This window comes from Embiotoca jacksoni, unplaced genomic scaffold, assembly GCF_022577435.1.
Source record: "Embiotoca jacksoni isolate LCO1_2020_lvr unplaced genomic scaffold, fEmbJac1.0.p SCAF_49, whole genome shotgun sequence".
Lineage (NCBI taxonomy): Eukaryota > Metazoa > Chordata > Actinopteri > Embiotocidae > Embiotoca > Embiotoca jacksoni.
In genome coordinates this window covers 1,433,392-1,449,919 of record NW_027185402.1, presented here as the reverse complement: position 1 = coordinate 1,449,919, position 16,528 = coordinate 1,433,392, and the positions used below count along the sequence as shown (strand labels likewise).

General features: G+C 43.9%; 1 protein-coding gene across 3 annotated transcripts in view; it reads right to left on the bottom strand.

Moving 5' to 3' along the window:
• Nucleotides 1–304: 304 nt before the first annotated feature.
• Nucleotides 305–16,528, bottom strand: part of LOC138210895 (inactive ubiquitin carboxyl-terminal hydrolase 53) — a 31,587-nt gene continuing 15,363 nt past the window's right edge. For all 3 annotated transcript variants that reach the window (XM_069170263.1, XM_069170265.1, XM_069170264.1), the window contains 8 exons: nt 14,139–14,307; nt 12,728–12,874; nt 11,169–11,315; nt 8,377–9,166; nt 7,464–7,531; nt 2,669–2,735; nt 1,850–2,574; nt 305–1,750 (listed from right to left, as the gene is read on the bottom strand). In XM_069170263.1, the coding sequence (XP_069026364.1) occupies nt 1,674–1,750; nt 1,850–2,574; nt 2,669–2,735; nt 7,464–7,531; nt 8,377–9,166; nt 11,169–11,315; nt 12,728–12,874; nt 14,139–14,307 (2,190 nt within the window). In that variant the 3' untranslated portion in view covers nt 305–1,673. The remainder of the gene's footprint in view (nt 1,751–1,849; nt 2,575–2,668; nt 2,736–7,463; nt 7,532–8,376; nt 9,167–11,168; nt 11,316–12,727; nt 12,875–14,138; nt 14,308–16,528) is intronic.

Here is a 16,528-nt window from a genome sequence, read left to right as displayed (position 1 = left end):
TGCAGGTGGCAGCAAAACACCACATTTCCGAGCAAGTACTTAACACCATGATCTGCATGTTAGCTTCAAGAGGCTCTGTTTATCATCGTGGAGTGTGTATATATATGTATATATATATATATATACATATATATGTATATGTATATACATACATTTTTAATTGCATGTATATATATATATATATATATACATGCAATTAAAAATGTGCATATTGATCATAGACCAGGTTTCTTCCAAGATTCAAGTTCAGCACTGCAATCCTTTCAACTTTGTGCTGTTAAATCAACGTCGCTTGACACACAGATATGGTTAAATAAAACTGTTTTATTCAACGACTGTTAATCAATAAAAATAAAATAAAATGTTACAAAAATCCTTTAAAATCAAAGAATTGTACAAATCATGGCTCCAATTGAATCTGGCCTTGACATAGAAAAATACAAAAGGCACTGTGCATGAGTCTGTTGCATATATCAAAAGTCTGAACCAAAAATAGTAAACTAGTGAAAGTTACAACACATTATTTATGACACCCCCCCCCCTCAAAAAAGGCAAGCCCAGTCTGTTCCGCAGGTGACATTCTTCATTTCCATCGACTTGCTGCTAACAGGAGCTATTTTTAAGGAAACATGAGAAATTCGTCGATTCTTCCGAAGACAAAAATATTATAACCGTGAGGAGTGTGACAAGAAAAGAAAAAAGAAAACTGAAACCAGAGAAAACAGTGCGGAGACATATAAAACACAGTAAATATGTAAAGTTGATGGGATATGTGCAGGCGTACATGAGAGGAGATAAGGTATGCGTCACACATTTTCCAACCGAATAAACAATCGGTTTAACAGAAGTACCCGTCACCTTAAAAGCCCTGCACACCCTCACCGGTTCGTTTGGTTTATCAGACCTCCTCTGGTGGGAAGTGAGAATGAAACAAGTATCCAAGTTGAACTTTCCAACCTAAACAATTGTGCAAAAGACGTCTCATCAGCTAAAAAAACCAACGAGGGTGTCCCGGAGCTTCATTTTCACACGGATCCTTCGGATCCATTTCAAAGTCGTGCCAAAAGTGTGCTCGTGTGCTGATGAGAACTGGAACCTCTTGTGTTGCTCACAGCCCCGGGGGTATGTTACGCCAAAAACAGACAGAATTGAAGCAGACGCCTCATAACACTGACATTTAAACAAGCAGTTAAACAAATGAGAGCATTCGTTAAGATGTGCGAGAAAGCAGAACTGGAAGAAACTCTTTTTTTCAATTTTTTTTTTTGTGTGTGTGTGTGTGTGCGAGAAATAAATCTTTTAATCTCTTGTGTGGTAAAGTGGCTTCATGTGACACATTCTTTACGAACCTTTGAGCTCCAACAGTCCAGCAAAATGTTTTAGGCAAAATTCTTTTTGTACCTTTCGAGTGCTCTCGACTGTGCAAATTCGCTATTCAAAGCTTTTGTGGTAGCTGGATAGCTAATTAAAAGACACCTGCCATTCTTTTTTTTTCTTTTTTTTTTTACAATCTCTTTGGCATCCAGTTTCACGTCCAACTTTCTGTTATAAAAAAAGTACATGAGAAAATACATAGTTTAAAAAAGAGTCGAACTGTGGAGCGGTCGTAGTGCAGAACAGTTCCTTTTGGCATCCGGTCACAGGATCATTCAGTCCATCGATGCAAAAAAAAATCATAGGAAACCATGTTCATCAAGTCCTTTTGGAGTAACTGGATTCCACTTTGCAGCAGTCTTGGTAGTAGAATATCCTGCAAAACAAAAGTCGGAGAGAAAATGAAACATTCAAAAAAAAAGAAAATAAATTATATCAGAAATGATATGACAGCGTGGTGCATTTTTTTTGGTACCCGATTCTGTTCGGCTTTTGGAAGGCTCTAGTGGCTGAACGTCAGTCAAAGGTAGCCCCCTCCCGTCGACATCGCTCTCCCCTGATGACGCGTGGTCTTCTGCTTTCATGTGGAAGACAGGTCTCTTGTGGTATTTGGCCCGGTACGTGTCGGTCATGCAATTATCCACGGAGAAATAAGTGGTGGGGAGAGCCACATCTGTCGGAGAGGGCGAATGCGTACCGTCGTCGTGCCCGGGCTTTGGGCTGGGTAACCTTTCGTCGCTCTCGCTGGCCGACAGATCGTTCCTGTCCTGGTCCGACGAGCCCGACTTGGTGCTGGCGTCGGACGACACCCTGTGCTCAGCGGGTGTCTCGATCCAGCGCCGGAGGGTGCCGTGCGAGAGCGGGGACAGGCCATTTTTGGGTTCGTTGCGGGGGTTTGACCGTGTCGGCACCTCCGGCGGGACGGCGTGGACGCCAGATGGGTCGCTGTGACCGCTGCCAAAAGTCTTGGGGGGTAAAGGTGGGGCATAGTTGTGCGAGAAAGGGTCTATGCGGGCGGGGCCGGTCTCTTCTTGTTCGGAGAAGGGTCCGGCGAGGTCATCGGAGCTGTTCCACTCGGAACTGCTGGTCTTTGCTAAGTAAGGAGGCGCCGGGCTCACGGGGCCGCCGTCCACGTTTTCCTCCCGTTCGCCGTCCGGGTTCTTCTCCAGAATCCCCGGCGTGTATCGGAAGGCTCGTCTTCTGCTCAGTGCAACAACAACAAAAAAATGCCACGTTATTATTTCACTCGAACTCGTCGCAGCCCGACGGAAACGTTTTTGAAGAGCTTGCTTACCTTTGCATGGGTTGACCAGACAGGATGTCGGAGTCTTGCAGATCAGGAGATTTTCTTCCTCGTTCGTCTGAAACAAAAACGAGCTCCGATGAGTGCTTTACATCACGAGGCGCTCATTTGTGAACTCGCGCTCGTCTCTACCGGATGGACAAATGCAGCAGACCCATTGAGCGTGGCCACAAGAACTTTTTTTTGTGTGTGTCTCTCCAGCAAAAGGCGCGTTATCTAACAGGGGTCAGGACGAGGCCTTTCTGCCTGCTGCTGGGAGAGGAAGTATCAAAGCAGCTCGTCTGGCAGAGCGCCCTCGGGCCCCCCCCCCCCCGTGTCCCACTCCCGACTGTCTGATCCAGCCAGAGAACGCGGCCCCTCGAAAGGGAATTTGGGTTCATACCCAGGCCCCCGGGTAGCTTTGAGCTAACACTCCCGTGAAAACAACAAGGACCCTGAATGAACTCCGACTCGTTTCGAAACGGATGAAGAGACGGTCAAAGACGAAAGAGAGCAAAACTCTCGTCGACCTGTGAAAGCTGACCGTGTCCTGAGGAGGTGCACGCCAGTTGCGCAGCTTTAACTTGGGGATAACGGCAGATTTCAAATCAATCGGATCCACACCGAGGCATATTGAGAAACAGGTCCCTGAGCGGGGGCCGGCGTGGAGCTCTGCCCAGTTAGCAGGGGTGGGTGTGATTTACAAGGCCTGAGACAGACAACAGCTGACTAACAGGGCAAGAAAGAGAGTGAGTGGCTAAGGACCATCTGTGATGTGTCAGCATCCCCTCTCTTTTTTTTCTCTCTCTCTCTCCCCCTGCGCTCTCTCAAAGCATTAGTGGCTAAATCCTTTGTGCTGGCACGCAATTACGCCCGGGTCAGACTCCAGACTTTAGATCCCCTCCACAACACTATTGCATTTTTAAGCCTCTAAGTCCATGTGGCAATTCACAATGCCGCTGATCTGCAGCGTTGGCGAGCAAAACGTAACAATATCATTCTCGGAAAACAAAAAGAGACGCGGTTCACGACGCTTTCTGCGTAGAAACCCCCCCCCCCCCCCGTCTTCATGACCACGTGCACCGTTGCCAAGAGGAAGCGTGAAGGAGAAAGCAGCTGCGCGGCAGTGAGGCAGATGCAACCGGCTTCACAGACCGTCCGGGGCCGGTTACAAGCGAACCGGCCGTCAAATCGTTACAAGGGCTCGATCGACGTTTGAAGCGAGTCAGTTCTTCGGGTTCAGGTTCTGGCTCTGGCTGATGAACGGAGAAGACCACTCCTCTCGGTGGAATTTTTGTTGTTACAGCTTCGGCTGCCGACGCCAGCAAAACAAGATGTACTCCAAAGCGTCCTGCCGTTTACACGGCCTACCGCACTCGGCCGGGGGAAACCCTCCGTGCACTGCGATCTGCACGGGTTACACTGCGTTTCAGCTGCATTCAACGTCCTGTCGAAAAGCCAGTTTCCCCCCCAATATTCCCACGTTTAACTGGAAAGCATCAAATGAACGTTGTTAAACAGGACTAAAGAAAGCGAAGCTGTTTCGCATACGTGCGTGTCCTTCTGCTGTTAGAAACCGTGCGGGTCATCAGTCGCTGATTTAACCTTGAAACACTTGTGATTATAAAGACGCTCTCCTCGTGTAAATAATAAAAAAAAAAAGGTTGGAAAAAGTCACTTGTTTGGGAGCTGATGTCATCCACAGAGAAGTTATTCAGGACAGTTTAACTGAGGGGAACAGAGAAGCGATTTGACATCATTTCAATTATTCCAACTGCCAAAGTTTGACGCTCCCGCGGAAAATAGAAAATGAGCTTCCATACAGACCATGAAAGCAAACGCCAACTAGGTTTTTGAGAAATTGTACATGCAAAATTTCCCGGCAGCCCTTTGAAGTTTTGTTGATGCGACGGAAAAAAAAAAAAAAAAAGAAAACTACACATTTCAGTTCTGAGGCTGTCAAGTTGAGATTTGTAGTTCTCTGCGTACTGCTGTCTGGGGTACTTAAAATTCTTGAACATCAATCAGAAATGCGCGAATATTTGCAGCTCGGCTTGTTGTGAGGAACTGAGCGACTGTGTGCTGCGGGGAGAGAGAAATGAAACTACGGACCAAAAAAAAAAAAAAGTCCATTTTTCTTCTTTTTTTGAAGACAATTTAAAGTTTATCGGGTCGCGGCCGCGAGTCCAAAAAGCCATCGCACCTTCGGGAGCGTCGTCCGGAGACCAAACGATGCCGTCGTTTCTGCGTGTGCTGACGTGGCGCAGGCGAGGGAGCGGTGAGCCAAACACTACAATACAAATGTGTGCTCATCCCGTGGCATTAACACTTATTATTATCACATCAGCCACCGGCTTGTGAAGCGGCGTCAATAGGCCAGCTAAGCCGAGCGGCATTATGACTCCCGACACGCCCGCGCGCTGCGCAAGATGAACGCAAACAAACACAATAGAGAACAAATCCAGTTAATCGGATAAAGGGTGAAATTCACCCCGGCCATTTATCCGTTTCTGATCTCTGTGTCCGTTTTTCCCAAACGGAAAGCATTCGCAAAGCGAGCGCTTTAGTAAAACACCGTCGCCGGATAATATTTGCGGACACAACTCTTCTGTTGACGTGATCGCGGCCGTGGAGAAAATGTGCTCGCGAAACATGGAGTGTGTTTCCATGGCGATGAGGCGGCGCAGGCGTCAAATTAGGTTAAAAGTGAGAGAGAGGCGCGACAGCGGATGGGGGAGCCCAGACGCCGCCCACCTCCCCGACAGCCGTGACCTTTAACACCACATTAAAAGGTTCGTCACCAAGGTGATCATAAAGGACTTGGAAGTCTCTTCTCTGATGCGGCAAACCGTCACAAAAAAAAAGAATGTCCACCGCGCTCCTCACAACTGCCCTCCCACACGAGTGTGCTTTTAGAAAGGATTTTGGACTTTAATGGACGACTGGAATCTGCTCAGGCTTTTCTGAAACCGCAGCTCACGCCAGACTACCGCCACTGAACTCAGGCCAAATTGACTGTGGACACATTTACTGCAGCCTTGTCAATACAACTTGCAGGCAGCAGGGCATAAATATCTCAAGACTGATCTCAAAATATCCACTGGAGAACAGTCCTCAAAAAGGTCCAACGATTAAGGATTTCAAGACGTTCATGAAATAATCGACGGCAACTCCAAACGCAGCCGAGGATACTTCTCGGACACAAACAAACAGTCTCCCGGAATTTTACAAACCAAAGAGGAAGTGAGTGAATGAAGCTGGTTGACGGTGTCATCTGTCGACACCGTCATGACTCCTGAAAGGCACTCGGCCTGGGAGAAGACGTTTTTCAAACAAAATTGTAGCAGATGGAACATGCGTCTCTGTTTAATCGGGGTTTGTGGAATTATTTGTCCTCTATCGATTTTATAGGATAAATACAAGCAATAACGATGAGGTTTCCAGGGAAAACCCTTCAGAGGAATGTAAAACAATGAAACTAAATGAACCTTGCAGCAGTAAAACAAACAGCCACGTCTGCCACAGAAGTGTTTTGTGTCTTTGCCAGAGATTCTTTCACATGAATCACTCTGCGTGTGCTGATGCTCACAGGCCAGTAACGCGACCAGCGCTGATTCCGTTTCCCCGACTCGCCGCCCTCGTGTTGAAGCTAAATTTAAACTCTGAATAAACTTAAAGACAAGATAAAAAACTGTAGCAGGCTTGTTTGTTTAGGAACTGGAAATAACTGCAGTGCTATAAAATGGCATTTTATTTGAGTCTTGTTTGACCACCACCACCTGACAGGTCCAGTCGTGGCATTTTCTGCCTGGCTGGGCACAGCTGGGTGGCCCCTGCAAGCTCACTCATCTCTCCCTCTAATTCTGGATTAACTCCATGTATTCCTGCTGAGGGAGTTAGTCGAGCATTTTTTCCAAGATATTCGTTCGTTTAAAAAATATTTTCCTATTTTTTTTCTGCGCTGCTACCGTGAAGCATGTGCCAGATAAAGATTGTGAAAGGACATCAACAAACCCCCCCTAGTGCTATTTATGACATCTAATCTCCCCACTATCCTGTCTACAAGATTACAAAAAAAAAAAAATACATTATTGCAACTTCACAACATGACTCATAGTTGAAGCTCATCGTTTCTTCTTTTTACAGATTTTGTGTCCAAACTGATTTTCACACCAGATTTTGCATCCCCGTGGATCTAAAAGTTATTATATTTCCTACTGAAAGAAGATATTATTCACTGCAGTTAAAAGTTAACTTGGTCGGTCCTTGAGGTTCTCCCCCCCCCCCACTATTTTACATTTGTTCTTTTGTTTATTGTGTGAGGAAGGACAACCAATTAAATATGAAAACTGAGTCCATACAGTGTTAAGATAAACCGCCTGATCTCAACGTGGGTTGATTCTCCTTTAAGCCCACGTACATTTTGCTGTGTGCTGCATTACATAAACTTTACTGAGGGAAAAAAAAAAAAAAAAGGTCAAGCCCAGTCAGACAGGAACCGGCGCATACTTATTTCCATATAGTATCCCTTCAATCAGGCTGTGACCTTAACATTACTGATGGAACAATAAATCAAGGAAATTGCTGAGGACGATCTTAACGTTTCAGGTCCTTACAACACACGGGAAGTCTACTGGGAAGAGGAAATGTCTTCAATGTCAGGGTCGAGCCTGTGTGAAAGACCGATACTTCCATCTACTTTTCGCTATATAAAATGGAACATGTACCTTTCCTTTGTAGATTTATGGAGATAACGGCAGAATATTTTCCTTGATCGTGCTTTTTGTCTCGAGGAAGTGTTACTTACCGGTGGAAAAGGCCAAGTGCAACATGTCAGCCTTCAAATCATCAACTCTTCTCTGAGGGAAGTGATCCCTGAAATACAAAACAAACAAAATGAATAATGCCTTTTTGGAATGCCACATGCTAATCAACAGCATATATTATCAACCGCTTAAGGAGTAATTAACCCTCAGGATTCCAGCCTAAGTATATATTTTTATCATTATGGTGTAAATCAGAAACGAATCCCGCCAAGAATGCGAAGACAGTAGATGTACAAATATATATTTTTCCTTTGCCGTTATTGATATTCAAAAGCAAAAAACAGTTTATTTTCTTCAAGCTCAATGCTTTGTATCTCCTATAAAGTCTATAATATGCTAGTAAGATCATTTATTCTAATAAGAACCAAAATATCAAGATAAAAGTACAAATCTGATCACTTTCAGTGTTAACCTGAGCATCATAACCATGTTTTAAAAATGAATAATCAAAGAGGCACTTCACTGATACGCTGTCAACAGATACGCTTGAATAATGCACTTGCAGTTGGAGAAGTCAGCTATCTGCTGCTTCTCCCCACTGAGTACAGGAGTTGTCAACTAGTTGGGATCATTATCTCCAAACAAGACCTGTACAACAAAGCCAGCAAATGACAGCCCAGCATAATAAGGTTCACGCATCTGCCTTGTGTGAATTTATGTTAAATGGGTCTTGCTATTCTTAGAACAGTTTGTTTGTAATGTTTAATTATTCAGAAATGGCAGTACTTTGGAGACTCAAGTCCTTAAATGAGCGGGGCACGGGATGACAAAGCAGCAATCTGATCCTGGCACCACGCAGCAAAAATTGTGTCAGCTATTTCCGCATCACACTTTGTGGTGCCAAGTTCTGGTGCACTCGGCTGATGAGAACTCAGATCCGAAAGTGTCTTTTACCTCATCAGATGCAGCTCAGGTATGGGCCGGAGGTCCTTGGAAGAAAGGCTCTCGACAACAGGTGAGTCGGGATTTGCCGAGCCGTTGCTGAGTCTGTCGCTGCTTTCATATCCGGATTCAGTTCTCTGGATCTTCCAGTTGTCATTGTGCATTTTAAGAGTTGCGGAGCCCTTCGACCTGTCCTTGTCACTGTAGCCCCCCCGCCCGTCTGAGTCCAGCGAGCTTCGGCTGCCTCCAGTTTCGTGCCTCTGCTCATCCTCGTAGATGGTCATCAGGCTCTTTGGCTTACGTTCTTCCCGGCCTCCCCACGTAAAATCTCTGTCTCGCTCTCGGTCGCGTGAGGGCGACTGACTGCTGGGTCTTCTCCGAGGGCTGTGCTGCCTTCGCTCTTGACCGACTGAATTTCCACCGCCGACGCCTCTTAAAACACTGTCCACATTTAGCGCCTCCCGCATTGGCTTCCACGGGCGACTGGACCTGCTGCGGCTGTTCGCTCCATTTCCAGAACGCTCTCGGGAGTCTTGGCTGCTGTCGGTGTCGTATCCATTGGAGAGCTGGTCTAGTCTCCGGCTGTGATGGCCACTACTTACAGCGGCCACACTGGGTAGCCCTTGGACCCTCGGCTGGGAGCGGGAGGGTTCGTGGGAAGACCGGCCGCCGAGCTGCGGTGTTCGCTCAGTCCGAGTGGGACCTTTTCCTTGGCTGCTGTACAGTCGAGTCTCCAGGTGTTGTTTGAAGCCATTCTCTGGAGGGGAAGCAGAGCGGGAGTAAGTCCTGTCCTGGCCTGGATCTGAGAGAGAGAGAGAAAAAAAAAAGAAATCATCAGAGATTTAACCATGAAAACATGAAAGGCAAAGCTTATTCTTAACTATACACACACACACACTAAACACAATCAGATCACTTTTGAAACAAACATTTTATTTGCAATCCAAAAATGATTTCTCACTTCATTTTGTCTGATTGTAAAGTTTTTCCTGCTAAACCTGATGCTATAAAACTGCGTCATCGATAATGTTTCTCAGCCCCCCCAAAAAATGTACTTTCACCAAACACTGGAGACACAGCAGGTTGGGCAGAAAGTGAAGGAAGGGCACAACAACAACAACAACAACAACAACAGAGTGACTGTTCCCAGAGTGATGTCTGCAGATGACAGGAAGGTTTAAATTACAGCCATCAGGGGTCCATTTTCTCCCATGTCGAGGGGTGCAAACTCGATTCAGATGCTGATGACAAAATGTAGCACTGTGGTTTTTCTGTAGAAATTCATCATGTGTGTTTCCCGAACGGACAAGTGACATGTCTTCACAAGATAGTGTGCTACGGATGTATGTCAGCTATTGCAAAAACACTCCCAGCCATAACAGCCACTTTCAAAATATACGACTTGACATCTTTCTGGGAATCTAGTTCAGTCATGTCAAACTTTGTTTTTATTCAAAAATCTTTAAAAAAAAAAAAAAAAAAAAAAAAAAAAAAAAAATCAAAAAGAACATTCTATTTAATTTTGCATGGAATTAGTTTTTTTTAAAGAGACAGAAAAAAATATTTTAAAAGTACTTTTTGAATTAAGGCAAAACTTGTAAAATGCAATTCCTCATTTGAATTGTAAGGGTCACCTGTCCAATGCATTTCTCACCCTTCGATTCAGCGGCTGCATGTTTGCATGGAAGTTTTCGTCGAACTGACCGGGAAACTCTGATCTGTTGTAACGTCGTGTTGTAATGGACGAAAAGTGAATTTAATACCACATATAACTGTCAGTCCTTGGAAACAAGCCCGCGGGAGATGGAGTCCCCCATTGCTTCGGATTTTGCTGACTGTGTGCCACAGTTAAATCACTTCAAACATGGCTGTCGACGTTTCTCCTTATATACACGATACCGGTATGTTTTGAGGACTTTCTGCTGCGAGCTCGGTGTTATTAACAGCACCCAAGGCTGCGGATCATTTTTGGAAGAATGGCAACGTGTCTAAAGCAATACACTCGGAGATCATTTAGAAATTCCCGAGGCTCAACTCCCAGTTCAATATAAGCAGTGAAGTTGCTTAAGTGCTGTGTGTCTGAAGAACACTTCTCAGCAAAGTGCTAGCTCAGGTACGAGCAGCGCGGCGGTAAATTCATACTACTTGCATTAACTGTAGTGTCACTTATAGCCGCGCCATTCATCACGGCAACACCTTTGTTCATAATAGGATGTGAGCACTGTACCAACACAGGCTACTGCTGCTGACATGCTGGATTTGGTGCGTTACAATTTTGCTCCATAATCCCCTCACTGATACTTAATTGTAAGCATTGCTGAACTAGAGGCGTATTAAAGGAACACAGTGTACCGATAAAAATACAGAAACTTAACTGGTTTGAGGTAAATGAGAAAAAGGGGCACATATGTGAATTTAGGTATTAAATTCACCCTTTAATTAAATCATACCGTATTCATAGCTATTGGGTTTGATCTGCTTAGTTTCTGGCGTTTTTGTTCATATTCATGTGGACCACAGAGAGAAGGACCAATGGCTCCGACTACGAGAGAGGGCAGATCAACGCAGTCTCCAACAGACGTTGGGGCTTAATCCCCTTTCTGACACATTGCTCCCAAACCGACGGTTACATAAGGGCCGGGGAAGTAAAAGGCTCGCCTTTTGTATCATAATGCCTGGCCGTGTGCGCGCGCGTGTGTGTGTGTGTGTGTGTGTGTGTGTGTGTGTGTGTGTGTGTGTGTGTGTGTGTGTGTGTGTGTGGCTTCTGTCTCCGCTGATCCACATCCTATGTGTCGGCAACCAACCTCTGTAGCGTGACTCCGGCCTCCGTTGACCGCTCCTATCAGGTTCTCTTCCGGATGAATGCATCCCCCGCACTTCTCCTGCTCTCTGGGCAACTTCTCGAGAAATCTCCCTGAAGCGACTCTTGGGATCGCTGGTGCCAATTTTCACTGAAAAAAAGAAAAATGAAAACGGGGGGGGGGGGGAGAAGACACACAACGACGACAGTATGTCAGGCATTTGGTGCATATTCCCCCAATTGAAGGACAGAGGTTATACATCCAGTATTTCATTATTTCTGGCCTATTAATCAGTCAAATCTTTGCTGGATCAGGTGGGAATCTTCCCCTTTGCAGACACCATTGAAACTATTTGTATCTCAATGTACGTTTAGATATCCATCGTCACTCCATCTTTTTCCTCGTTTCCATTTTCTACTTTTTTAGTCCCCAGCACCCCCCCCCGAGGCACAGAGCAGCTGCTGAGTGTGTAGACAGAGGTGAATTGTACAGCACGTCGTTGTGCTGATGTATATGGTAGATTTTCTGCTACATGAGGGGGAAAAGGCAGCAGGGAGGAAGCATGGCCGTGCAGAGGCTTCTCTGCACCGTCTCTGGCAGGCATTCACTTTGAAAACGCAATGATTTGTCACGGCGCTGGAGAACGTACTGCCGTTCTGTTAGCTGTCGGAGATTTCAGAAGGAAGCACTGTGAAGAGAACATAACAGTTCAAAAAACACCAGGTGCTTTTGAGATTATTATTATTTTATTTATTTTTTGGGGGGTGGGGGGGGATTGCATGCTTTTTCCTTTCAAAAAAAGAGAAATGGGTAACATTTCACATCTTGATGTATGAGAGCAAAATAATTAAATTTGACTCTAAATTTGACTTTGATCCAAAAGCTTTGAGCAGCTGCTGATATTTCATTATCTTGCAGCCTCCCATCCCAACACCACAGCTTCAGGAATCACTTTCAAGTGAAAAGAAACAATGGTGAACGGTTCAAGGACATTCACAACTTCCTTCTGCAAAATGACTTAAAAAATAGAATGTGAAATAATATCAAAGAGGTCCTTTTTTTCATAATAAGAACTCTTCTTCTCTATTCACACTCTGTGCCTGCTCGCACTTATTTGTGCAAAATTGGCAGCCCTTTGTGGCCTCTCTCCTCGACAAGGGTCCCTAATCCTTTCTGTAATACTAACATGGCCAGATTTAGTTTTACAGCGAAGACATTTAATTATCTCTTCATCTGGTTGCTATGCCAGATCCGTGTGTCACCACTCTCTGAGGACAAAAATATGTACAAACTAAGCAGTCTTTCAAGGCTAAAAACGCACACCCAATGTGACTCATCTTTCATTTTGCATGTTTTTCTTGTTCAGTGCAAAACAAACTCCATTTCAACAGGCACACAACAACAGTTTGGTTTACACTCCCGGTAACATGTTGTTGTTGTTTTTGTATTTGCAGTAGAATTAAGTCAAGATATTTTACAGAACTTCAAATATTGATGTAGTCCTCAACTTGATTTTCCTCTTAAATCCCTCTGCTTCAGTCCCTCCATACTTTTTGCCCTACCTGTTCCCCGTCCTCCACTGGTCTGAGCACTGCCCCTGCTGAAGGTTGAAGGGGTCTTCTGTTTGAAAGAGTCTTGGCCCAACAGAGCATTCAGATTCTCTCTGGTGAGGTTCAGCTTCTTGGGGGCTGAAACTGGAGACTCAAACCCTGATGAGGAGAAAAAAAAAAAGAACAACATTTTTTTATTTTATTTTTTTAAACACTTTAAGCAAGCCTATTAATAAAAATAATAAAAAAAAAATATATATATATATATATATAAAAAGAAGTCCTTTTTACAACATAAACACAATAAAACCTGTTGCTGAAGTTTCAAAATAAAACATAAATTTGTAGCAGGGAATACACGGACTTCACCTGAAACTGAGAAACAGAATTCAAATTACAAAATCCACACAGTGTTCTTCTTGGTTTTTGAAGGATCATCCAGTTTAGTCGGGCGCCCTGTCAGCTCTGATGGGCAGAGAGCGGCTGCCACAGCCTGGACCTGGGGCGAGGCCAGCGTGGAGAGTTGGAGGAGGATCTTTAAAAGGGATAAAAAACCTCCCCAACCACACAAATCCAGGGACATATAATCCTAGCAGCAGAGATGTTCAGCTGTTGTCCCCAACTAATTTTTTGTTACCGGCTGTTAGCGAGGAATATGATTTTAGATTTGATGCATTAATAGGTAGAGTTGTTTTTCTTTTTTTTTTTGCAGATGTTTCAGTGAATTCAAGGTGGGCAGACGAAGTAAGGATACTACTGAAGACCAGCACTGCATGAATTTTGCCCAAGAAAAAGTTGTCTTTTCAAATTTCCATGCAAGATTACTTTTTTTTCTTAAAGTCAAACACTTCAGCTGAAAGTACAGAGGCAAATAGGTCAAACAGAGATAAATAATTCTCACTTCAACTCACCAACCAAACATTTAACTCAAACTTGAGATACTAAATTTGCAATTCGAGGCAAACCACTTTGAGACTGGAACGTTGGGGTAAACTCTCACGTTGCATTCAACCAGCATAGAGCCAAAACATTTCCTCACAGTTTTTTTCTTTTATTCACCCCTCCACATCCTGCAGCACTTTTAACAGCTATAAAGCCTCGGAAGAGAGGTAGCTGCACACCCTAGCTGCACATTAATGGATGTTTTATGGCCGGGTATTATAATCATATTGGTCACTTGGGATGTGGTTATAGGTAGTGAATGCAAAGGGAAAAAAAAACCAAAACATGAAGCACAGAGGTATAAATAACAAAGATAAATACAGCTCAAGGGAATTTAACGCAGTTATTCCCACAAAAAAGACAATTAACACCTCGTTTTACATGATACAACGCTGATGTTAACTACACACGATGACCTCTGAGGTAAACAGATACAGAACAAACACTGATTTTGAAACAACCCTGATGGGACTTGTCATACCGTGCACTTCACCATTGACAGGGGTCTTATATTGGGACTGGCTGCTGTTTTGTCTTGAGGCGTCATCTGCGGTAATAGCGCTCCCATTAGGGTTGGAGTAGAAAAGGAGGAGAGGCTGGAAGTGACCTTTGATACATTTGCTGACCACATCTTTCCACCGGGATCCAATCTATGGCAAAAACACAAAGAGAAGCTGCGTCAATGCGCACGTACGCGCAGATGTAAAAACATGAGCGGAAGTGTGCAGGTTTATGTGATAATACAAAGTGAAACAACATCTATGTGCTTTCTTGGGGATTTTCAGCAGATCGTGGATGTTTTTTCATCGCCCACATCAAGCAACCACGGTCCAATTCAATTGGAAAAAAAAAAAAAAAAAAAAAAGCAGATGGCCTCTACACATAATAGCATAATTCACCTAGTAGTGACCTTATCTGTTTTCATTTTACAAAGAGGTATCAAAATATAAACTAATACCAAGCTTTAGTTGCATCACCAAAAGGTCACAATCCGAGTCAATCTTCACCGAACAGGAAATGATTTGACAGCATTTATAAAATTCACTCGCATCTTTGAAACGAAACCTCACCTCTATTGTGCATCGTTTAATTTGTGAGTGAATACAACCCGCTCAGGCAAAATCGCACAATCACATTAGCTAAGCCGTGAAAGGTGCATGTCTGGCCACAAAGGCGCCACAACGGCAGGCTGCAGGCTAACAGATGCTTGTGTGCTCCTTAATTAAGCAAATGACAGGGGAAGAGAGGGAAGGAGAAAGGAGGCAGGGAAGACGTGGAGAAACGAGGGGATAGAAGAACCAATGCAAAGGAAAGGAAGAGCGACTAAATAAATGTGAAAGACGACTGTGATTGAAGGAATAACAAAAATATACAATATAAAAGAGGTAGACAACCATGACTTCTTGTGTATATTTAATGTGTTGCACTGGATGTGTGAACGACTATGAACAAAGCGTGTTGGATGGGGGGAAAATTGAAATATAAAGTTGTTATTTTTACATGCTTTTTTTGGACTAGTGAGGCCCAATATTCTTTATCTGTGAAGTTGAGGACATGTTGATGGTTATGGCTTTTGGCCATGTCTGTCTTTCCACTACAGCTTCATCCTTTCAAAAGCCCTCTTCCTTTCCTTCCTTCCTCGTTCCTACTGTTGTTTTTTGATTTGTATTATGTGTCTGCTATAAAAAAAAATTAAAAAAAAATCCGCTACAACAAAATGATGGACATCCATTATCCAATCAGAACTCCCAGCAAGATCTTTTGTTTATAATTTTGTAAAATATTTTCACCCACTCGTAAAGCAGTAAATGGGCGACACTGCAGTAGTCATTTAGCGGCTCGGAGTGGGAGTAGCAGAAATGGTGGCAAGCTTCGATCCAGGTATGGACTTGGCAGGTGCTGAGTTCTGTGGCTCCTCCATCTCAGTTGGGAGAGGTTGCACACACAGCACAAGCTGCTGATGGATTGACACAGAGCCAGCCAGCCAGCCAGCCAGCCAGCCAGCTATTGCAGCATACGAGACAAAAGCCACGCTTGCATGTGCACATCATTAAAATAAATCCAACATGAAGGAAAAAGGAAAGAATGAATGGATAAGCAGATTCACAATATACTGTATATGCACCAACTAGGTGCAAAACGCAGACAGGCACACAAATGAAGCCGCTTTCTCACACAGACATACAGCACATACCTCTGTACATTTCAAAATCAGCATTCTCAGTGACCCCGACACTTTAAAAAGGCGACGGGATCCATAAAAAAGATCTTTACTGGTTAAGCTACATTTGACTACTGCAGTGCTTTGTGATTACACAGTTGGGGATTTGCGGTAGAAATGGAGGGAGGGGGGCGGGGGGGGAATTGGTTGACTCTTCAGTGCCATGAAGGCTCATCAACCCAGAGGCTCATGAAGTGCAATCGATGTGTTCCTTATTGGACGATAAAGAGACTTGATGATGTAGATAAAACACTGCACATCGCTACTCTTTGCTGCTGCTTGCACAGCAGACGGGGTTTTAAATCAAATCGTAACAGCACATTTTTATGAAAAGATATTGCAAACGATTCATCTGTACATTAATAAAAACGAAACATTTTAGAAAAACGCGCAAGTATCCTGTGGGAAGCTGAATTATCTTACTTTGTTACAATATGCTCTGTACCAAATCAGATAAAGTCTGATATCCGGCTGTGCTCCTAATTCATGAAATCATATGATTGCTGTATAAAAAAATTAAAAAAACTACCTTTATGTCATCATTATCATTATTTTTCGAATTACATATGATTTTTTTACAATTAAATATCAAATGTCAAATCTGTAAAACATCAGAAAAGCGTTAAAATGTCCTTAAACACAAAATTAAG